This window comes from Marmota monax, unplaced genomic scaffold, assembly GCF_021218885.2.
Source record: "Marmota monax isolate L192 unplaced genomic scaffold, Marmota_monax_Labrador192_F-V1.1 WCK01_AAM20220418_F8-fsc00144, whole genome shotgun sequence".
Lineage (NCBI taxonomy): Eukaryota > Metazoa > Chordata > Mammalia > Rodentia > Sciuridae > Marmota > Marmota monax.
Genome location: NW_026694618.1, coordinates 4,363,064 through 4,388,320, shown reverse-complemented (window position 1 = coordinate 4,388,320; position 25,257 = coordinate 4,363,064). Strand labels below are relative to the sequence as shown.

Sequence of the window (25,257 nt, the reverse complement as noted above, 5' to 3'; positions counted from 1 at the left end):
ATCCAGCCAAAGAATTCCCTATTTCTGAGAGCATCTGTTCTTGGTTTTGTCTGTTTGATTTCCTTGTCTAGAAACTTCCCATTATTGCAATGACCCCTTTTAGCTTCCTGGCTTTTTAGAGTGTCGAACTCTGGCTTCTGACCCACCCTCCTGACTCTGCCACCTTATCTGCCCACATTCTTCTCCTGCCACCAGGTCTAGCCAATATGCCTTCAGCACTATATTTTCCTGTTATCGAACACTCTGAAATTGTCATTCAAGGTCATATTTTGAGGGTCTTTTGTGAGTCACACTTTTTAAAATTTGGAGACTGTCTTAGATGACCTAGGCGCATTTTAATTCTGGCTTGTCTGTGTCTTGGTACAGGTTCTTAAAATTTTGACATTAAAAAAAAATGCTAACAACTTCAGGTTGCTTTTGTCTTATAAAATTATCTATGAATATCTATGATGGGTCAGAAGAGTCATAACTAAGAGATGAGCCTCTGTGAGGATTAGCTGATGGCATCTGTCAAATTTGCAGGGCAGCCCTCTTACTGAGTGCCTTAGCTGTCAAAGCCAGCTCTCCAGAACTGATGTGTTCCTCTGAATCCATGGAGCACAGTAGTCTTTGCATAATTTTCTTCATGTATCTTAAATATTAAATATATAAACATCTAGTTTGCTGTATAAAATTCACTATTGCCTTAAATCAAGTGTCAGAAAGTGAATGGTATAGATAGTGTCTAGCTGAATCAGGAAGAATTTGATGATGTCCACGCTAGTGCTAGGGGACAGGCTCAGGGAATCTGAGCTGTCAGCTGATGAGGTCACTGCCCTTGAATTCATCCTTCCACCAGAAACTTGGTTCCTGCTCAGGACCCATGTCATCAGTGATGATTAATATTCATGAGGAAAGCACTTCTCTGTTTACCACTGGAGAGTAAAGAAAAATTAAGCTTGGGACAGCTGGATATTCCCAGGCCAAGAGTGAAGTTGGATTTCTACCTCACACAACATACAAAAATTAACTCAAAATAGATGAAAGATCTAAATGTAAGAGAGAAAACTCTTAGGAGAACACAGGCATAAGTCTTAGGGAACTTGGAATGGGAAAAGACTTTTTAGATATCTACTAAAAGCAGAGGCAACCAGTAAACAGAGATAAATTGGAGTTCATTAAAACTAAAAAAATTTGCATTTGAAAAGACACCATCAAAGGGGAGGGGAGGGGAGGGGAGGGGGGATAGTAGAGGATAGGAAAGGCAGCAGAATACAACAGACACTAGTATGGCAATATGTAAATCAATGGATGTGTAACTGATGTGATTCTGCAATCTGTATATGGGGTAAAAATGGGAGCTCATAACCCACTTGAATCAAATTGTGAAATATGATATATCAAGAACTATGTAATGTTTTGAACAGCCAACAATAAAAAATTTAAAAAAAAAAAAAGAGAAGACACCATCAAGGAAGTGGAAGGCAACTCTGAATGAGAATATATTTACAAGTCACATAGCTGATAAGGATCTGTATCCAAAATATTTATGAATTTCTTACAACTAAGCAATAAAAAGAAACCAATTTAGAAATGGACAAAGAATTTGAATGGGAAAAATAAGCACCTAAGAAAGACAATGGACATCATTAGCATTTGAGGAATTTAAATGAAAAACTGCAATGAGGCACACATCATGCTCACCCGGATGTTATGATTTAAAGAGACAGATGACAGTAAGGTTTGAAGAAGATGAGAAATTAGAACCTTCATAGATTGCTAATGGGGATCTAAAATGATGCAACCACTTTGGAAAACTGGTAATTCCTCAAAAGTTAAAAATAGAATGACTGCATAGCCCAGCAATTCTACATCTAGGCATATACCCAAGGAAATTGAAGCCACATGACCACACAAAAACTTGTACACAAATATTCATAGCAGTATTATTCATAATATCCAAAATGGAAACAATCTAATTTTCTACCTACTGATGAATGGATTAGAAATAATCTATGTCCATACAGAGGAATATTATTCATCAATAAGCAGAAATGGTATGCTGATACATGCAACACCAATGAAACTAAAAAAAAAAAAATAAGCGAAAGAAGTGAGACACAAAAGGCCACATATTACATTATCTCATTTATATGAAAGTAGACAGAAAACAGATCATTAGTTACCAGAGTTTAAGGAAAGGGGAAATGGAATTGACTGCCAGTGGATATGATGTATCTTTTGAAAGGGAAACAGATTATGTAATTAGATAGTGGCCATGGTTGTACAGCTCTGTGAATACCCTAAAAACCACTAAATTGTGTACCTTATCTTTTCGTGGTCCTGGGGATTGAATCCAGGGGTACTTTACCACTGAGCCGAATCCCCAGCCCTTTCTATTTTTTACTATGAAACAGGGTCTTGCTGTGTTGCTCAGGCTGGCCTTGACCTTGCAATCCTCCCAAGTACCTGAGATTATAGGCATGCACCTCCATGCTTGCCTTAAAGATTATACTTTAAAGAGGGGAATGTCCTAGTAGGTAAATTTTATTTCCATAAAAGAAAATTACAGCAGTCTTGATCTTAACTCCCTGATCAAAGAGCTCTGCTTACTTTTGCCTTCCATAGCCAATCGCCTATCCACCCAAGTTCTTGACATGTGAAATTATTTTCCCACTTAAAATCTTCACCTTTATTTGTCAAGGCACTAGGCAGGGGTTTCTGTGAAATCTGGTGTGTTTTCACTAGCCCTCCCCATGTTGGCATGGACCAGTGTCTCTCATATTTCAAGATGCAGGTGCAGTGGCTTCAGAATTGTCCCACTGGGGTGCCCCACTTTTGCAAATACCTCTATGCTTTGCCCATTGTACTGAAAAGAATATTTGAATATTAACAATGTCTTAAAATATCAATAAGTTTTGCCTTCAAATTTATTTGAAATGGAAGACAAACCACATGGTATACATTTATTGGAATTCCAGGGGTAGTAGACATGTTGCTCATTGCTGTTAAATAATAGGAGAGAATCCTTTTCTCAGTGTTTGGAAGTAAGTCTGCATAATAATAACTTTCTCCAGCTTTGGTGGATATTATTACACCATGCTTAAGTTATGCTTTAGGCTTCCTCTTCCCCAGGTAATGAAACTTTGTCAACAGTTAGCAGAGCCATTGTGGGTAGATAGTCAAAATCTCAACTGAACCAGAAACAGAAAAGGGAATGGGGACAGTGACTCATGAAGGGAGCAATTTTTTTTCTTGAGGTCAAAGACAAATGGCCAGAATGGGGGTGGGGGGGTTGGATTTTGCTAGTAGTAAGGTAGATATCTTTGCATGCTGAGCAGTTCCAAATACCTTCTCCAACTTATCTTCATTATTTATTCTTTATCAAGACCCATTTCAGAAGAAACATTTAATTTTGGTATAATATGGCCAGCTTACTCAGTGAGTTAACAAGTCTAAAGAGAAAGGAAGATCCACATCTTTTAAGGGAGCATTCAGTCCCAGCCATGGGAGAAAGGTGGGTCTTTTTTCAAAAAGTCAACTTAGGACGACAATATCACATGAGGACAATATCAAGTCACTCCTGAGAGACCTGTTGTTCTGTTGCCCAGTATGTCTGGATTCTTTACTTGAGTTCCTAGTTTTAGATCTAGGACAGATGTAAGCTGTTTCTTCACATTTTTTACCCTGCTGTCCTCTTTATCCGACACTCATCTTCTTGCCCTCTCACTTGGGTTGCTTCATAGGGATTCATAAGCTTGGTCCAGGAACATCTTCCTTCTGTTGTGGCACTAAGCCATGTGCCCTGGAATTTGACTAAGAGATGGGGAAGCCCAACTGATTCTGGTAAAACACTGAAGTCTCTCTCTCTCTCTCTCTCTCTCTCTCTCTCTCTCTCTCTCTACTGTCTAATATTTCTAAGCCGGTGGTGTTCAACCTTCAGTGGGCACCAGAATTCCTGGAGGTGGTGAGAAAGAGAACATGGGCAGGCTTATTAAAACACAAATCACTCTGTTCCCCCTGCCCCCAGAGTTTGTGATTCCATAGATTTGGGGTGGGGACTGTGAATTTACTTTCTAAAACTTCTTCCCAGGTGCCTCTGATGCTGCAGGTCAGGGACCATACTCTGGGAAACCCTGCCCTGGCACTTCTCCAATTTGTATTTTCTCTGTTCTTATTAAGCACAATCACAATTAATCCAAATAGATGAGACTTACATAATTTTTAGGTGATATTGATTTTTTGTGTGTTCTTATATAAAATTCTATAAATTTAGTTTAGTAATTAAAAAATTCACTAAAGTCTATTATTTTGGGATGAATTATCAAGATAAAAATATGTAGTATGATTTGATTAAAAAAATGCTACAACAGTCAGGATGCAGATCATTAAAGTCTCGGTTTATACTTTTATAATATTTCTTCTGCCTTTTAACCTCTTTTCTTTCCCCCTCTCTCCCTTCCTTCCTCCAACACTTATTTAGTACTCTCTCTGTATCTGACACTTAACCAAGCCCCAGGCTACAGAGATAGATTAGTAAGGGATTAAAAAGTAAGTTTGCAGCCAAGACAGAAAGACAGACATGAAAAGCAAGTGAATACAGTGATATGTGTCATGGGCTGTAGCAGAAGTGAGGATGTGTACCACAGTGTACAGGCACAGCACGGGCTATGCAGGAGGGGTGGCAGGATGGCAGGAAAGATGTCCACAGAGCCTGAACTGAGAAGCCAGCATGGAACTTGTAGTCTAATCAGAAGGAATGGGAATTATAATAGTATTAATAGTACAGCAATCCCTCCCCTTTGCTCAGTTGTTTAACTTGCACCTTTAAATAAAAGAATTATGAGCTGGTAAAGCCTTGAGTAAAAAATAAGAAACATGATACTTAAAAGTTCATACTTTAAAAGAAAATAACTAGCACATACTTCAACTGTTAGACATAGTTATTTAATAACTTTGTCGGCTGATAAATTGTAGAAATATTTTAGGGAAATTGAAGAAGGTCTATATTACAAGATTGTAACACATGTGTTCTGGATCAACTGAGACTGGCAGACCCTGGGGCGGTGCAGTGGAAGGCCATCAGTGAGGGAGGACTCAGTGGCAGAGCAGGAGGAAAATCTTTCTTGTGAAAGGGCGCCATCTTCTGGCCAGCCTTTCTGGGATGGCTGGGACATGGGCTTATCTCAGAAACAGATTCATTATGCTCTGGTCATCTACTCCAGGACACTTCTCAGGAATCCTTTCTTCTGCTTATAAAACGAACACATGTTCTGGACCTCTACTATGTTAGATTGCAATAATGGTGGCTGCATGAATGGGTGGTTAGGAGGCAGTAGAAAAAAAATAGCAGGGAAGAGAATCAGCACATCACCCTTTTGAAGCACTGGCCCTTGGAATTACTGTTGAATAGAGCTAAGGCCTGGGTCTTTTCACTTGCAACCCTTGCAATTTCGAGCACAATTCTTAGCATCACTGAGCCTCAGGGCTTTGCTTTTTTGTTTTTGTTTTTTGTCTGTGAATTTGGAATATGATATGAAATTTTAATAAGGACAAAACAAGATAAAAGTGTGAAAAGTTTGTAACATATTATTACTAAAACAACAGCAAAATAGCCACACACACACCAAAAAAAAAATCATTTAATATGAATGCAGTTTAATCAATCTGGACATTATATGGAAAAATACAGTTATCTGCCAGTATGCTTAAAAGTATTACAATGAGTTGCTCTACAGTTATAAATTATTTCAGACAGACTCACCCTCAAGCCTGAGAACCACAAATTTATCAATGTGTCAACCAGTCCACGTACTGGGAGAATCATATGACAGCAACTCAGCTTTTATTTATATTTAGTGGCTTGGGTTGAGTTGGAATCTTGAACTCAAAAACACAGCATCCTTGAGAAAAGGGCTAGAATGTTATAATTATTGAAATTATTCAATTATTATTGAAACAAGAAAATATTTTTAGTGGAATAAACTCATTCATGCTAAGTTTTGCAAAAAAGGAAGTTTCACAGTTATATTTTTAGTGAAAGTAAAAGCTAAATGGACCGTTTCAAGCAGCCTGAACCTATATATGTGCCCGTATAAAAAGAAAAATGGAAAAGTGTGATCCCTATATTTTATCATCAGGGATAATCTTCAACTCTACTGCCTTAAAAAACCATGAATTTAGAATATTCATGAATCTACCTTCTCTAATTTTTAATGAATATATGATTATTATAATTTTAGTCAAAAAGATAAACTAAAATAGAGCTGCTTGAGCCAAGAGTCACTTGTGAGATGACAGACACCAAACTACATGCTTTGCAAGTATTAGCTTGTCTGATCCTCACAACTCAGGACCCATTTTACAGACAAGAAGCATGAGGCTTAGAGGGTTGTCACTGGTCTGGGACTTTCACCTATCATTCATTCAGAGCAGGGCTTAGAACCCAGTTTCTAAATGAGATCCTTATGCTTTGCTACTTTACTAGTTGGTTTTTCATTTTCCATGATGGATTGCAAGTTACAGTCAGCCTCCTACTGCCCAGAGCCTGTATCTTGTCACTCAGCAAGACAGTACCTTCAGTGAGATGTCCTCAAATCCCTGCCTCCAGGTATAGGTATAATTGAACCAGAACCTAGAAATGACTGGCCCTCATACAGATGCCCATGGAAGCTGAGGATCCAGGGTGCTATCTCTGTGTCCACGATGGCCCTAGATTGAAGCAGTAGAAGTATATTCCTGGACCTTGGCTAAAGACTAACCTACAAGGGCTTCAGAAAGTTTCTGGGCAGTGGAAGGGCAGAGGGGGCTTTGCTTCAAGAAGTCCTGAGGTGTCCATCCATGTTTTCTTATTCACATGCATCAAGAAAGAGCCTTTCCTTCAGGAAGGAAAATAATCTTTTCTTACCCAAGAAGCTTTAAAAATAATAGCTTGAATTTCTTCCTTTGAGACTTTGAGCCTTTTACCTGATTTGATAATTTTGTTGCTAGTACATTTTCTGTGTTTCTCCCTAATTCTATATGAGGGAACTATGTGGGAAGGCTAGGTCCCACCCCAGCCCTCCTGTGCATTCTTGTGGTCCAGAGTTCTAAATGTTGGGCCCTTGTGGCCTGGGCTTGGGGGATCTCTGGCTACCACCAGCTGGGCAGTTTCTCTCAAAAAGTGTTTGGTCTGTTGGCTTGAATCTGCTTTGTGTACATCTTAGATCTCACCTCAACTGAATTAGTGACTCATAGAAAAGAAGAATTTTTGTTTCTCTAGAATGCTTGGAAATTAATATTGACATTCCTAACTGTGGTATGCTTTCTATCCCATATCTACTAATAATAATTTAAGGAAAAATAAATGAATCTCTGCCATCTGCTAGGAATAATGAATCATGGTAGTATGCACAGGGTATGTTTCTATTGATCTTAGAAAGCTAGGAAGTGTGGAATTTTGTCTAAATAGTTGCTATACTTTTCTCTATTTTTTCTGTCACAGAGACATACAAATGTGTCTTTGCCTGGAAACATTTAAAAAATAGAATATGTCTAATACTAATACTAAATCTGTATACTAAAGGTAGTGTTCCAGAAATTGTTTTAAGTATGTATGTGTATTAATTATGTACATCTAAATACATAATGTATGTGTGGTGAATGGATAATAATACCTAAACATTGCCCATGAAATTTGTATTAAAAAGTACTATGATCTCCATTAACAGATGAAGAAGCTGAGGCACAGAAAGCTTAGTAACTTGTACAAGATGACACAGCAGGCAGTGATGGGGCTGGAACCTCTGTTTACCCACCAGACCAGTCCCCCCATGATTGGCTGTTTCTTGGGTGACCTAGGAGGCACTCCAGGTTTTTGTGGTCTCAAAGAACCCTAGGAAGGAATTTTTCTTGGTGTAAATTGCACCCAGGACTTGGGTCAGTGGTATATATATATTTGGGGGATCGATATTATGTTAATCCTGATTCTACTGCCTCTGAGCTGTATGCCCTTGGCATGTTCCCTGAACTGGATCTCACTTTCCTTATCTGTAAAATGGAGATGATAGCTTCTGTCCTTACTTGCACAGAGGGGTCATGATGACAAATGACATGAGGGATCTCAAGGCACCTGGAAACACTTGAAGTGTTGCATAATCTTTCAGAAATGATTTCCTACGTGGTCACAGTTAATTTGGGAATGCCAAGCTACAACTTTATCCGAGACCACATAGTGTGGCCCTCTGCACACATCAGTGCTATATTAACATCTTTCAAATGTGGAAGGTCAGCTTCAGGCTTATCTGACACCATCCCACCAATTTGGGCCAGGATGGGCCAAGAACCCGAGTGTCAGACAGCTCTGTCATGACCTGCCTATTGTACTGAGAAGTCAAGGTAGTTTGGGAATGGCTTGTTGTCGTGATCTGTTTTATTCCTGATAGCTGTTCTGAGATGAAAGACTTCCTTCTCTAAGTTTTGTCCTTCATTACTTACAGAAGAAGACTGCATAAGCTGGGCGTGTCGAAGGTCACCCAGGTGGATTTCCTGCCCAGGGAAGTAGTGTCCTACTCCAAGGAGACGCAGACCCCTCTTGCCACACATCAGTCTGAAGGTGAACTATTCCTTTTGCTTACTTTACTGATTGTTTCTGCAGTGATTGGGAGTGACATCCTTCTTATTGTTTGCATATCTTACCATAAGCCATCTTCATAGGCTAGAGACACAATGACACAGAGAAAGCCCAAAGCACCTTTTTTCCTGATTTTGAAAGTTCTGGAGAGGGAATTCAGTGATACTCCTCCAAGAGACCCATGAACTTCAAAGTGAATAACTAGTGAGATCACCTTATGTCAAAATTATGTGAGTAGGGTGAAAATCATCAAAGTCCTGTATAAGTGACACTTTGTGAATATTGTAATAAGAGTGTGTACATTCAGATTCATCTTTGCATGGGTCAGCAAACCCCACAGTCTACCACCTGTTTATAGAAATCAAGTTTTATTGGGATATAGCTACCTCCAGCTATTTACATCTATGTCTCCTTTCTTGCCACAGTGGTCAGATTGAGTAGGCATGAAAGAGAACTTTTGACTCACAAAATATAAAATTTTTCATCCTTTACAGAAAATCTGGTGACCTCTGATTTGCTCTGCAAATTCCGATAACAATACATCATAGTTTCTGACTTTAACTTAAAAATGTTTTCCATGAAAGCTTTACGTAAGTGAATAGGAATTGAACTTCCTACCTCCTTTATGTGTACCAGAAAATACCAACTGAATAATTCACATACAGATCCCAGTGAATCATAAAAAAGTTACTAATAAGAAAAGTTGACAGTTACTAATAGGGCATTATGTAAAAATGTGGATGTGTAACTGATGTGATTCTGCAATCTGTATTTGGGGTAAAATTGGGAGTTCATAACCAACTTGAATCTAATGTATGAAATATAAAAAAATAAAAAAAATAAAGTTATAAAACAAAAAAAAAGAAAAGTTGAAGTTGATAAATCAAAATGCTTCTTAGAATACAGACTACACCAAAGCTCAATTACATTGAAGTAGATGTTGGAGATATGCATACTGAAAATAGAATTGGTGAAAGTCATACTGTTAGAAAGTGACATTGTGTATATAGCAGAGCAAATTCTCTCTTTACTCATCTTCTGTTATAGTTTGGCATAGTAAGGAGGATATTAGAGTTCTTGGTTTGTTGTTGTGGTATAGTAAATAGTCAACAAAAGCCCCAAGAATAAAAATGAGGGCTGGGGATGTGGTTCAAGCGGTAGTGCGCTCACCTGGCATGCGCGGGGCACTGGGTTCGATCCTCAGCACCACATAAAAAAATAAAAATAAAGATGTTGTGTCCACTGAAAACTAAAAAATAAATTGAAAAAAAAGGGAAAAAAAGAATAAAAAATGATTAGCATTTCCTGCTTGATTTACAGCAGATATCTAAATCACTGCAGCTCATGCAAGCTGCAAAGATTTTAAATTTCGGTTCTAAACACATATTGTCAAAGGCAGAATGAATCTTAGTCCTTGAAGGTCAGCACTGCCTACAGGCCTTCTGAAAAGCTTTGATCACTACAGGTGTTTGGGGGGCAGTTCCTTGGAAGCAAGGCCTCCATTGTTCAAGCTCTATAGGGAAAAGAATTTTCAAAGCAAACATGTAGCACCCTCTGGTGGTGAAAGTTTGAACAAACCAGTCAACAAAAGAGACCTGTATGTTAAAGTGGCAGAAAATACCAAGTTAGAAGAACCTTTGGGAGTTCTATCCATGGGCCTCCAGACAAGAACAGGAAGAGCATTAAAAAACAGCCTCACCACCCAACCAAAACATTTGTTTGAGTTAATTTGCTGCCAGGGGTATTTGCAGAGCTGTAGTTGGAGGTATGTTTATTTAGCCCAAAATTTGACCCATAACATAAAGTTATACAACTGAAACAGGAGAAGGAGTGAATTATTTTTTTTAAATGTGTGTACTCAAGATATTGGAAATGGTACAGAAATATTTACAAGGGAAGATAAATTAAGGATGAAAAGGCATCAGCTCTAAATTTTTAAACTGGAACACATCAAAAGGAAAAGCCTGTACATTTCATTTTATTACTGCAAAGAGAGCTGGGGAGCCCTCATTATGCTGTGGTCCAAGCAGCAGGAAAGGAGGAATTTATTTCTCAGCTATTGGCAGAAGTTCTTTCTCTTTTGTTAACAAGACCCGTAGAGCTTTCTTGTGGTGATAGACATTTAGATGGTTCAAATTCCACATTACAGATTTGAACCCAAAGCTAGCTACCGTAGCTCTTGACATTAAAGCCATCCCTGATGGGTTTGGACAGAAAAGCCCTTAGATTTGGGTTCAGCGGATTGCGCTGTCACCACAGGCATTGACTTGACCTTTGGCTGCCTGTAGCCAGTAGGCTGTTGAGATGCCTGGCACCCGCCTCTCACCTGCTGTGTGAAGGCAGCTGGCAGGAGGAGAGGGCGCAGCGAAGAAAGTCAGCAGCGAGGTCCTTCCACGTGGCAGATTTGAGTTGGCTCTCCATTTGGGGTTTGAGCCATGGCAGTGTTTTTATGACAACTGCAGCCTTTCAGAGGCAGGAACACCAACAACTGAGTTTTAGGACACAGTGAGGGTCTTGGGTGGATAATGTTTAAAGCTGCTGTATGTATAAAATCCACTTTACTGCTCATAATATATGAAATACTGATGATTATTTTTTTAAGTCACTGTTTGACCGTGGACAGTTTAATGAGATCTGGTGATCTCAGAGCACTGATTTTGTTCTACTTCTAATGGAGTTCAAATGTAGTCACTTCCTACACATTTCCATTTTTTTATTATTTTTTTAATGAAGGAGAAGGTACTTTGGATATGCCAAGCTTAAGCCTCCTTTCTCTGTGTGCTCCGTAATGAACATACTCTTCATACTGGCATTAACTTGGGATATAATGATCCGTTTTTGATAAATACTCCAAAAAAATGATTTAAACTAGAAAGATTTCAAAATACAGTCTCTAATGAATACTGTTCTTTCAAATAAGTTAGACCTTCCTTGTCTGCTTAGGTCATTAGTTGTAGGGAAAGGAGCCCTGAGAAATAGAGAACACTGATTTGGAGCAGGCTATCTCTACCCCCCAAACATTTTAAACACATGCTTTTTATTTCCAAGTAGTAAGGAAAGGAAAAAAAAATGGTTCCCTGCCAAATTGCCTCTGCTTTGCTTATTATAATATTTCCCTGGATTGTCCATGAGATCCTGGGGTTAGGGAGCCAGTCTTCTGTGTGTTTATTATAGTGAGTAAGTGACTGGCTCCTAATAGGCACCCCACAAAGCTGTTGAGTGACAAAGATGTTGCCTGGCATCTCTAGCAGCTCCAGGTTCTGTATGGCTCCCAGGTATGAGAGTTTCCTAACCTGCTGGAAAGACGCCAGCCAAGCTGAGTGGGAAGGAAACTTCTGCAACCTGTTGATCGTGTTGAAGAGTTCTCTGAATGGCCTCTCTTCTTCCTGGATCTTACAAAGGGGAACTTTGTCATCACATTTTATCCACTGCCTCCCTGTTCTTCCCTCTTATACCTTGTTTCTTCTACCCAAGAAATATCAGACTGCTTGCATTTTTCCAGGGTATCCTGCAGGCTCATGCCTTGGTACATTGACGCATTCTGTGTTCCCTGACTCAAATGGCATCTCTCCCATGTGCCTTCCTTCAGGAGTGTGTTCAGTGGCCAGTTCTCCTTGGTAATTCCTCTTCTGGTTGACATTTCCCTCGAGCTGCTGGTATAATCTGTTTCCCCCTTATCACACTGTATTTAATTATTATTTATATGTGTACCTTTTAGTCTGTGATTTCCTAGAGGGCAGGATGTGTGTTCTTTACCTTTATACCCAACACAGTCCCTGGCTGAAAGAAGGTGCTTACTAAACATTGATGCAAAAATGAAGAATGAGGTGATACTAGAGTACTAAAGCTATAGAAACCGCACACAGAGAGATGGAAGAAGGAAGAGGAAATACTGTGTATCAGCGAGTGTGATCCATGCATTAAGGCTGCTCTGGCTTTCTGACATTCATATGGAAAAATCATGTGGGTGAGATTCTGTGGTGAGGGGAGGTCACCACAGTCAGGCCTCTGTTTCAGTCAGGCCTCTGTTTCAGGCTGGTGCAGACATTGACTACTCCTGAACATGATAGTTAGGAAAACTGAAGGAGAAAATCACTGAGGCTGCCTGGGTTGGCTCAGGATAGAGCAAAGCAGGCTTTCAAGACTTTACTGTGCAGAGATGCTACTTAATGTAATTTGTGTGTAAAAGAGCTCTGCAGGCTGGTGGCTAAGGAAGGTTCTTGTTTCACGTTTGAACTTTAAAAATATATATTCTCTTTCAGATAGAGAATTGCTATTTTGACTTCCAATCCTCTCTATACTCACTATAGAAGCTGCATACAGAGAAATGGTTGCTATAAGGGAGTTTGAATAGTCTAGCCCAGTAGAAACATGTGTGACTGTTAATTTTTAAAATCTATTTTATTTAATGCCATACATTCAAAAGATTGTTATCTCAGTATATAATCAGTATAAAAATTCTCAAGGAGATATTGCACCTTCTTTTTTTATACGGCATCTTCAAAATCTGGTTTGTGCTTTACACTTGCCGCATACCCAAATTCAGACCAAAATTTTTCATCAAAAATTCTTGAACCAGGGTTGGATCTCAAAACTTTGCAATTAAAAAGTAGATTCACATACTAATGTTGTTCCTAATATGTTAAAAACTTTTCTGACAATTGAATCAGATGTATATTTTAATATTTAAACAATTAATTGCAGTTAAATAAACAAAAAAATATAGTACCTTGGCTACATTAGCCATGTGTCAAGGACTTAGTCACTACATGAGGCTAGCAGCTCCTGGTCATCATTTCACAGGTTGAGCAACTGGGACCCAGAGAGCCAGCCTGCCCTTCACTTCACCAGGCTGGACAATGGGCTTGGGTGAGAAGACCACCCAGGTTCATAGGAAAGCTGCATGACGGTATTCTGGATTCTCCTCCTTTTTGAGAAATCAGCCATATCCACGCAGGCATCAGATGGTTTGACTGAAGCAAATCTGTCTCCTAGTAAGGCAGCTCAAGACTCATGGTTTCATCCCAGAAGCCAGTGTGGGAAACCTCTGAGTTCTCCCTTCATAGTCCTGAGTGTAGGCATTGGGGATATCCATCCCTTTCACACCACCTTCGTGCTGTCAAAAAGGACCATCAGAGTCCATGCTTGACCTCTTGTCACTTATCTCTCCACCTTTACTGCTCTCTTCTCTCCCCTCTTTCCATACGAGACACACTGGCACTTAAGTTTTAAGTTTTCTCATACCTCCTTTCCTCAAAAGTATAAATTTTTGATTTAAAAAAATTTGCCAGTGTCATTTTTGGAGAATACAAAGGGAAATGTTTTGTTGGAACCTTAAAACTGAAATCAGGCAATTGTGTGGTGGCAACCTGTGGTGGCATATGAATGCACATTAAAAATTTCTAGTAAGATGATATACAAAGTTGGTAGGAATGATAGTGGTATGAGTTAGACATCATTACCCTAAGTACATGTAGGAAGACATGAATGGTGTGAAAATACTTTGTGTATAATCAGTGACTTGAAAAATTGCGATCTATATATGTGAAATGAGATGAATTGCATTCTGCCATCATATATAACAAATTAGAATAAATAAATAATTTTTTAAAAGATGATATACATACTAACCCTATTTTTAGTCTCTGTTGCATGATAACAATAGACGGTTCCAGAGCATTATTGACACCTGATTTATTTTTCTTTCTTAAAATATGCCTGATATTTACCCTTTGACACTTGTTTAAAGTATTAATTCTTTTTCAGAACAAACTATAGAGCCCCCAGGCCCTTGTTAACAAAGGTCTGAGATTGGGGGACCCTCTCCTGGGATATTAGCTTTCTTTAAAAAAGTTAATTTTAAATCATCTTGGCAAGTCTCCTGGAATTCAAATATCAGATAGAAACATAGATATTACAGACTTTTTGAAAAAGATATTTATATTGAACAGGAAAATTCTTCTTGTTTAATAAAAAAATTATTTTCCCCTCTCTCAACCACTTTTTTAAAAGCTATGGTTAAGAGAGCTTTCATGGTTTAATGCTTGATTTAGATTAAAATCACTGACTAATGCAGTGGTCTTAATATTACAATATTATCATCCTAAAAAGTTTATAAAGCCTCTAATGATAGTACCATTGCAGTACAATCAACTCGCAGTAAAACATACTCATTTATCCAGAATATCCTTGTAAATTGGGAAAACAAGATGGAGCTAAATGACAACTAAAAATGAAACTAGAAAAATTAGAAATCCAATAAAAAAGACAAAATGCAGAGCAAGACCTGGTATATGGAGATTCTGTCTTATTCCCTATGCTTCCTTAATGTGTAGTTCTATAGAAAGAGGAAAGACCTAGAGAAGCTTGGCCTGAGAATACCATGTGAACTTCAGTCTCAAAATAAGATTATAACTTGATTGTGGTTCTGTATTTAGGAACACTGGAAAATGAGTAGTTTAATATTAGAAAGATTGGGAATTTTCTGTTTAACCATGAATTACCCAGTTAATTAACCAACATGAATTACCCAGTTAATTAATCACATTTTTAAAGTAGCTGACTTCAGCATTTATTTATTATTATTATTTTTTTTTTGGTATATTCATGGGTTTCAGAAGTAGAAGGCTTTGCAGAAAACAAAAGAGAGGTCATGGTATAGGAGGTGGAAAGAAGTGCTTCAGAATTCATCATTTCAAATGTTAGAAACTATAGTCAATATAGTAAGAGTCTAAGTAAGAGTTTGAATATAAGGATATTCCCAAACTCGCAGAATCAACATGAAGATCGGTAAAACCAGGCCCAGATGATAGGCAGAAACCAAAAGAAGCTAGTCAGACACCAAAGTCATAGCAAAATGTAAAGTTTTCAGAAAATTTGTGACTGTTAAACCTAGGAGAGGCATGACTGAGCAGGAGAGGAAAATCCAGAATAAGCAGCTATTCTAGCAAAGAGAGAAAGGATCAAAATGATGAACTGGCTGACTCTTCTTTCAAGATATGGTCTAATATTGGGCATTTGGGTTGTTCTCCAGTTGGGGACTAGTCAGGGAAACCTTAGATAAGGAAACTGAGCCTTTGTATAGCCTATGTTATTGCTACTGTAGACACTCAGCAAGCACTTATGCAGCTTGACACAGGAGGATGATGGACATTATAGAACAGGTCAACTCTTTTACCTAATCACTAGAGCCTTCTTTAGTGCATAACTTTTGATGATATAGAAACACCCTGTCACTCCAGATGCTGGGCACAGTGGTGCATGCCTGTATTCCCAATGGCTTGGGAGGCTGAGACAGGAATATCGTGAGTTCAAAGCCAGCTTCAGCAAAAGCTAAGCAACAGAGTGAGACCCTTGTCTATAACTAAAATACCAAAAAAAAAAAAAAAAAAGAAAGAAAGAAAAAGAAAAAAAAGAAATACCATGTCCAGATATATTTTTAAAGTTCCCTCCATCTACTTTTCCCCAAAACCTTTTGCCACCTGTGTTCACTTTAACCTGGATTTCTCAGTTAATGCATCAATCACTATCCATGGATAATTACAGAGCTTTTTCTCATACAGTCTGTTCTTCTAAACAGAGTGGGCTTTGAGATATGCTAGTCAAAGCTCTTTTCCTCTAGTAGAATCACAATGGCTTTCCTTCTGCACTGAACTTCAGGCCTCATATAAGAGGTTCTCCATTTAGCAGTCTATGTTTGGCTTGAGCCAACATGTCACTTAGACCTTCCCTCAGTCTAGGCCCAGATGTTTGCTCTTCAGACAGGTAGTCACAGGTCATTTCTGTTTAGGCTAAGGGAGGGGTGACCAGTACAAGTGAGAACACTGGGAGTCTGAGCAGCAGCTGGCTCATGGCTTGTTCATTGCAGCCCAGCATAGAGTGCTTGACCAGTTGTAGAGGAAACCATGCCTTCACCTGACTTAATGGCCAGTGATTCATATCAATGTGATTCATGTCACTGTGATTCATAATGTAGTTTGTTTTCCAGAGTCTTCTGGCATCTCTTCGTCAAGGCTCATTCTCTACTCAGGCCCCTGAGCAAACTGACCTGTCTTTTTTAAAGGGAGAGTGATAATACAGTGAAGAGGTTATACTGTTGTTCTAAAATCTGAGGACCTCAGCTGTGATTCTCCTTTTAGGAAGAGTTTGATTTGCCCCAACACTTGAGGTACCATTGCATCAGCTGGACCATAATATCAAAGTGGAATGGCCACATTAAAGTAGAAATCTTTTGAATTACCTCATGAATGAAATGAATAAATACATGCAAATGTTGAATATCTTTCTTACAAAAGCCAAAATAGCCCACCAAGCAGAGAACTATTATTCACTACATACCTGAGCATTTACCAGACCACTAGACCCATGGAAACTTTCCTGGAGTATGGCTGCTTCCTATATTTTTAAAGAATTTTTCCACATTTTCTGGCCTGCACATGTCTTAACTAGGTTTTGAAGGTACCAGCTACAGTATACACTTCAGGTCCTATAAACATGATGCCTCATGTTCAGAATGAGAAGGTCAAGATCTAAGGATAGAGCAAGAGAGCTGGGTCAATCCTGGTGCAAGATTGTTAAGATTTGGATCTGAAGTGTCCCCCAAGAACTTATTTGTTGAAAACTTGGTCTCCATTACAGCCATGTACAGTGGTGGGGCTTTTGGAAAGTGGTGGGATCATGAGGACTCTGACTTCATCAGCAGACTAGTCCCATTGGTGGCTACTTGGACAACTAGGAAGTGGTGGAAACTGTAGGTAGGTAGGGCATAGAGAGAGGTAGTAGGTCACTGCGTTCATGCCCTTAGGGACTATCACTTGTCCCCAGTTCAGTTCTGTTGTCTGAGCTTCCTGGCTGCCATAAGCTGACAGCTTTCCTTTGCCACACTGTTCCTCCATAATGTTCTGTCTCACTTCAGGCCAAGAGCAATGGAGCCAGCTAACCATAGATGAAATCTCTGAAACCATAATCCCAAATAAATATTTCCTCCTTTAATTTCTTTATGTCAGGTATTTTGGTCACAGCAATAAAAAACAAACAAACAAATAAAAAGCTAACATAAGGATGATGAAAATGCAGAGAGAAAGATGAGACTTCTTTGACTCTCCATCAAAATTCAGTACAGAATGTAGTTTGGGGGTATTCACCTCCAAGGCCTACATATTTTTGCCACTCCATCCAATTTCCCATGATTTCCTGATTATTGCTGTCACTTTTATGTAAGTTACTGGTAACACTGGCAATTCAACAGACTATTCAGTAATCTCCAGAATTTGAACTTTGTGTTTGGGGAAAACATTTTCTGTAAATGTTCCTCAAAACTGGAGAATCCCTTCTGGGTCTAGGCCTTGAGCTAAAATACAAAGATTTGAACTTCTCATCTACTTCTTTGGCTGTCCAAGCCCAATAGTAGTGGTCATCACACCCTAGTGTCTTTAAATTCTTTATACCACTCACGTTATTCCATAGCAATGACAACTTGATACCCTAAAATCTTCCTTTACAATGGACATTCATTAAAGATATCCACAGGGAAAAAAACATTATTTAACTATTTGTTATGGTTGATGGCTTCCCATTCTTGAACTCTAACTGAATTTTCATATTCTTTAACATCAAACAAAACAGATAACCAACACCAATTCCCCAAGTGACTGTCTTTTGATACTAGTTCTATACCATTGGGTTTATAATTACCAGCAATAGAAACTAATTCTGGGTAACATGAAGAAAAAATTAATTTGAGGTGAGGTGGTAGAAGATACTTGAGAGAATTAATGAAAAATTCAGAGAATTAGGCTGGAAGTAGGAAGGAAGTTAGGCAGCTGTTCTGGACTGAATTCTATCCCCTCAAAATTCATGTATTGAAGCCCCAATTCCAAAACAACTGTATTTGGAGACAAAGTCCTTAGGACATAATTTAAGTTAAAGGAAGTCATAATGGTGGGGCCTTGATAGGACTGTTGGCCTTAAAAGATGGCAGAAAAGGATCTCTCTCTATTTCTCTCCATATACACAAGCCAAGGAAAGCTATGTGCAGACACAGAGAGAAAGCAGCCACCTGCAAGCCAGGATAAAAGCCCTTACCACAATGTGAGTTGCTCAGCACCTTGATCTTGGCCTTCCCAGCCTCCAGAATTGTGAACAAATAAATTTCTATTCTTCAAGTCTTCTTGTCTATGGGATTCTGTCTTGGCAACCTGAGCAGACTGAGACAGCAGCTAACACGACATGGTCACCCCCTTCACCAGCCTGGTTAGAAGATCTGAACCTCTGGACTTCCTGTCATTGTACACTGAACTTCATCTCATAACATGAACTCTCTGGTCACTGTTGCCTTGAAAACCTCCAACTCCTCCTTAACAAGGCTCTCTGGAGACTTCAAGAGCTAGAAACCCATTAGCTAGGCCTAAGTAACCAGGTACTGCAGCAGCGATGGACAAGGCAGAGAAATAACCTCCCCACCCACTGTATAGCTTCCATAATGTCTGGGGCGACTATGACTCTGCTTTTAACCTATTTTGGTACATTCCTCTCCAAAAAGGGTGTTTGGATGCTGGGTGGCTAAAAATGTATATTGGAAAAATGCTTTCTTTGGTGTAAGAAGAAAAAGGGATGCAAAGAAAAAAATAATATTTATTATGTGCCTGGCACACTCATATACATTATTGGACTTGTAGTGTTGCTGCAGAATTTACTCACCTTATAAATCAGAAGTGCAGAGAGATTTCAGCTCCTTTATTTTGTCTGCAGCTGTCTACAATACTACTGGTTGTCAGGGGAAAATGTATGAAATAAACAACCTTAGTCCACTCTTTTATTTTTAACAGTCTCTGTTAGTATGTTCCATTAATCTTGGGTGGAAATGCTCAAACTTTCATAAAGCCTCACCCTCACCTTTCCTTAGATCATGGCCAAGTGTAGATGGGTGAGAGGTGAGGTATACATGATCCCATGGCCTTGGTGGAGTTGAGAGGATGAGAGGAACTCTGACCTTGTACCAGTCCTTGGTTGCTTGCTAGCTACATCTACTGCTAACTGACATGATATTCTTCATCCACCTTGGTACTAGCACCCAGTGCTAAATCCTGCAGCTGATGAACTTGTGATCTCTTCTTTTGGCAAGGTTCCTGGAGAATACTGGCCATCTTCCTCCTGATGGCTTGGTGTCCTCTCAGTTTTCATTGTCTCCAGACCGCAAATCCATATCCCATCCTCCATCCAGCCCTTTGCCTAGAAGTCTACATTCAGCCCATATTTTTACCCACCACAGCCAACCCCTTGGCAGACTGAATATTGATTCATTGTCCATGCCTCAAAATTTCTGAGGGAAGCACTTACCAGTTTTTCCTTCTGTCTTATCATGCTAATTACCCCCAGCAAGGCTCAAGCTGTCTTGAGGTGAATGAGACCTGTCATGTAATGGTCTCCTCCCAATTTCTAAGCAAGAAGTTGTTTCTGCTTATCTCTCTTCATCAATGACACAAACAAGAATGCCAGGACTAAATAATATTATAATAGGCCTTTTGTTCCCAGAATAATAATAATTCATATGTTACTTAGTTCAAAAAGTCTACAAAGATTTCACTTCCAGCATGGCAGCATGAGATTCTCCATGGATCTCTTTCCCAGTAAACTGCTACAAATTATAAACACACACACACACACACACACACACACACACACATACACACACATACATATTTAAAATTTCTAAAAATGGTCCTAAGAGCATACAGCAGATAAAATAAAAATCATGAGGAAACTCACTAAAAATTGGTAAAAACAGGAAGAGTTTGTGATGTTTAAACTATAGTCCATTCTCTTCCTCCTTACTCCCAATAAAGTTTTAAGGAAACTCCAATTCAGGTGGGCTGCCTGTGCCTCCAGCTCCCTATTGGAGGGTTATGGTATCTTCCTGGGAGGTGCAGAATAAATAACATTTCTTATTCTATCCCTAGCTAGCTACCTAGAACAGAGGCTAAGTTCCAGGAAAGTGTGACTGTGAGGTCAGGGGTGTTCTTCTTCAGCCCTGACCTGATTTGAGAGATGGAAGCTTTATTTTGGGTTCCAGGATGCTGAGAATAATGGGGCCCAGTTGCTTTCACCCAAACTCATGTGTAAAGCAGAGGTCTATGTTGAGAGAGGCAAGCTGTGTTGACTAGAGGCTACTGCTGTATCCTACTCTTTCACAATCCAGCTCTTAAAGTAGAAGTGTCCTTCAGAGAGAAATGTCTAACCTGCCCTCTGCAAGCTCCAGAATCTTGTGTCAAAGATTTTGCTGAGAGAGAGAGGGATGGGGGGATGTGTGAAGGCCATAAAACAGAGAGCACAAAATCTATCCTAAGGAAGCTGACTTAAATTGCTATAAATTTACAAATGTTCAAGCCTGAGGACATTCTCAAAACAATCATGGTTCTGGTGTAAGGCAATTAAGAGGGTACTGGTAAATGTGTTAGGTATACAATCTAAAACATAGAAAGAACCAGGGAAAGAGATTACTAACAACAAATTTTAAAGACTAATCTCAATGGACGGGGGTATATCTCAGTCTATTATCTCAGTAGTAGAGTGCTTGCCTAGCATACACAAGGCCCTAGGTTCCAAACTAGCCCCAGAAACCAACTAATGAACAAACAAAAAAACTGCTGTCAATGAGCCTGAATTTAATTGGATTTGTGGAGAAATCTGTGCCCAAGAACATTGGTGAAAAAAATAAAGCAACTAGTCAGAAATTAGTGAACTTGATAGGAGATGTAATTTAGGAAAAGGACTGTAAAAACCTGTTATTCCAGAATGACTATGCATATACCCAAGACTGGACTCTTCAAGGAGCAATGTCTAGGCTTTATACTATGAGGAAGACAGAACAGATTTCACTAAAATAATCCACCAAGTCACTGAACAAATAAATAAGCAAATAACAATTACAAACCTGGGTGTAGGTGTGATGTGACCAGTACTGAAAGTTGCTATAATAGATAAATTGATAGGGCACAATAAGCCAGTTTCCAACAAAAAATTTTGAAGCATACAAAGAAACCAGAAAGTATGACCCATACATGGATAGGGGCAGGAAGTGGGCAACAGAAACTATATGTGAGGGCAACCAGATATTTTTGAGACTCCAAAGTAGTGTGCATGTTTGTGTTTTCAAAAAACTAAAGGAAACCATGATTAAATAAGTAAATGAAGGTATGATTACCATATTTCATCAGAGATTATCAATAAAGATGGAATTATGTATTTATGTAAAAGAACCAAGTGTAAATTCTGCAATTCGATACGAAAGCAGAAGTGAAAATTGTATTCATATGGCATAACAGTACACTTAACTGACAAAAGAAAAACTTAACAAACTTAAAGATAGACTGATAGTGCACAATATGCCAGTCAATAGATTGATAGTGTACAATATGTAAGTTGGAGAAAAAAATAATGAAGGAAAAAGAAGCATTTTAGAATAATGTGGGATACAATTAAGCGAATCAATGTACATTCCATGTGAGTGCTGGAAGGATAAGTGATAAAAACAGGAAAAATATTCCAAAAAATAGATGAAAACATGACAAATTTGTTGAAAACCTTCAACCTACAAACCAAGAGTCTGAAACGGTTCCAAATGGGATAAATGCAGAGTTCAACAGTCACCTCAAAGTATAAATACTGAAAGCCAAAGACCAGGAGAATATCCTGAAAGCAGCAAGAGAAAATGTATCTTCACTTATGAAGGAATCTCCAATGTGATGAATAGCCGACTTATCATCAGAAACAGTGAGGACCAGAAGACAGTGGGAGACATTCAGAGTGCTCAAAGACAAAAACTGTCAGCCAAGAATCATGACCTAGGAAATCCATCTTTCAAAAATGAAGGTGAAATAAAGATATTCCCAGATAATTAATCACTGAGATGATTCATTGATACAGACCCATCTTACAAGAAAGGCTAAAAGCAAGGAGTCCCAGACACTAATTCAAATCCATAGGAAAAAAACAAAGAACACATATGGAGGTTAATAAGTAACTATAATAGACAGTGTAAGTAAATAGTATAAGTAAATATTTTTCTTATTTTTTGTTTTCCATACTTCTGATTTAAAAAAAAATAGTTATATAAAACACCATGCATATAATTATGTTGTTGGGCCTATAATATATAAAAATGTAATATATTTTCTAATAACATCACAAAAGAAGTGGGTAGGAGCAAAGCTGTATTTGGACTGAGGAGATGACTATAAATGGTAATTTGAATCCATAGGAACAAATAAAGAGAACCAGGAATAGGAACTATGAAGGTTAAATAATAAAAGCTGTAAGTATATAATTGCTCTCTTCTCTCAGCTTCCTTAAAATATGTACAGTTATAGAAAGTAATAATTATAAATGCATTCTTCAATTTGTGGCACATAGAAATGTACAGCAATAATAGCATTAAAAAAGGGAGAAAAGGAATAGAGCTGTGTGGCTATAATATTTCTATATTTCATTGGAATTAAGTTAGTATGAATCTGAAACAGACCCTGCTAAGGTATAATGTTTATGGTAAGTCTTAAAGTAATCAGTATGGTAATAACTCAAAATAAGAGTGAAAATCATTACAAATTAAGATGTTACATTAGAAAATGTTCACTTACTGCAAAAAGAAGCAGTAAAAGAAGAATAGAAGAACAAATGGGGCTGGGGATGTGGCTCAAGCCGTAGCGTGCTTGCCTGGCATGCGTGCAGCCCAGGTTCTATCCTCAGCACCACATACAAACAAAGATGTTGTGTCCGCCGAAAACTGAAAAATAAATATTAAAAAAATTCTCTCTCTCTCTCTCTCTCTGTAAAAAAAAAAGAAGAACAAAAATATCATGAGACATACAGAAAACAAAAATAGAATGGCAGACATGAAATTCAGCTGTAGTCTATTAGTGATTGGTGGAATGGGTATGGAATTGGGCATCTTGATGGTACCAGGTCTGCCAGGTATGGGTCCACAGAGGTGCCACCTGTAAAAGAGCAAATACAAGTGGGCAAGTATGTGTGGATGGGACTATGTAGCAACACAGGCTATATACAGGCAAATTGAAGCTAGAACAGATAATGCAGTGATCTACAAAGAGATGTCAGAAGAGCAAAATACAGTACCAGGAGAATAATGTATTCAGTAGAAAAAGGAATTGGGAAAGCATTGGGGGAAATGGAGAAAATCCTAAGATTATAGAAAGTATGAAACATGGAAGTAACATATTGTCAATAACCTTTTAAAAAGACAGCATGAAGTATATTTCTATTTAGGAGATAGAAATATATTTTGAAGATCAATTGAAATGTGTTCGTGGTGACCATCTGGATTGCTGTCTTGAGAGGACTCTAAGGTTTCTATTTAGGATGTCTATCAAGGGCACAAGCTGGGGAACAAGCATGTCTTCTATTAGGAAACAGTAATTTAAAACAGTGTAGTGCATTATTTACAGAGTTTGGATTATTCATATGCATTATAACTAGATGAGGGAATAATGCTTTTGAGTACTTTGTTGATTAAAGAAATTTTCCAATGTTCGTTATTTTTCTTTGCTGACTTTCTATTGTTTGTAGCAACTAGCATTGAAACTCTTAAGTGAAAAGGCATCTTGTATTTTGGGGATATGAAAGAAGTGAAGAAGAAATAATTTGGAAGATGAGGAACCACAAAAATAGAGTAAGTGGTGACAAGCAAGGGGTAGAAGGGAGGCCTGCTTAGCTCTTGTGGCATAAAGCAAGAAAGAAAGTTGTAACAAATGATTAGTCAAGGACCTGGAAATAGGGGCAGGGGAACTTTACATGGTCTCCATGTAATTTAGGCAGTGAAGCGTTTAAATCTGAAACATCATTTCAGTTCTCCATAAAATGTGTGCCAATGCTGGGCCTGTAAGTGGAAGGACCAAGTGTGCAAATTAGAAAGTGGGTGGTGAGGGTAAGGAGCCAGAGAGGTTGTGATACTTGATGTTTTTATTTTTTTAAAGAAGAAACACTTACACACACACACACACACACATACACACACAAATAAAAATGTGATCACTGTTATTACAGAATTATACAATGGAAGATTTCTTGTAAAGTTGTCAGAACATGAGTCTGGGGCTGTAGTTCAGTGGTAGATGCTTACCCAGCATGCACAAGGCCCTGGATTCCATCCTTGACACCTCAAAAAAAAAAAAAAAAAGTCAGAGCATGATTCCAGTTTTGATAACAATTTAGATGATTTTCTTACAGGAAAACATACCTGATTTAGAGGCTTTCCTTTCATAAGTTAAGTAGTTGTGAACTATAGGAGAATGACTGATCTCTTTCAACAGTCCCAAACTCTTAGTATGAAATTTATGTCCTTGTGGTTAATAGAGCAAGTGATCATTTTCATTGTCCGTGTGGCATACTGAAGACTGGGCTAATTTATTTTTCTGGTAATGCAAAATAAGATTGAGCTGGTGGCTCAAAGAAAGTGAGAATAACTTTTAATTCACTGTACCTGATTATTCTTGGGTGTCATGTGGCATTCCTGGCAGCCCATTTATATTTCCTGATTAACTAAGCAGTTTGGGTCAGGCATAGGGCCCTGCATGGAATAGTATTCTGGATAATGTCAGTTTCAAGGTAAGAGGAAAAATACGATTAGATGTGTATGAGTTTGTGATTTATTAACT

The 25,257-nt window shown here is 38.4% G+C and overlaps 1 protein-coding gene across 5 annotated transcripts in view; it reads left to right on the top strand.

The window, feature by feature from the left end:
• Dync1i1 (dynein cytoplasmic 1 intermediate chain 1) overlaps positions 1–25,257 on the top strand; it is a 296,210-nt gene that overhangs the window by 67,351 nt on the left and 203,602 nt on the right. For all 5 annotated transcript variants that reach the window (XM_058572177.1, XM_058572178.1, XM_058572176.1 and 2 more), the window contains one exon: positions 8,457–8,572. In XM_058572177.1, the coding sequence (XP_058428160.1) occupies positions 8,457–8,572 (116 nt within the window). The remainder of the gene's footprint in view (positions 1–8,456; positions 8,573–25,257) is intronic.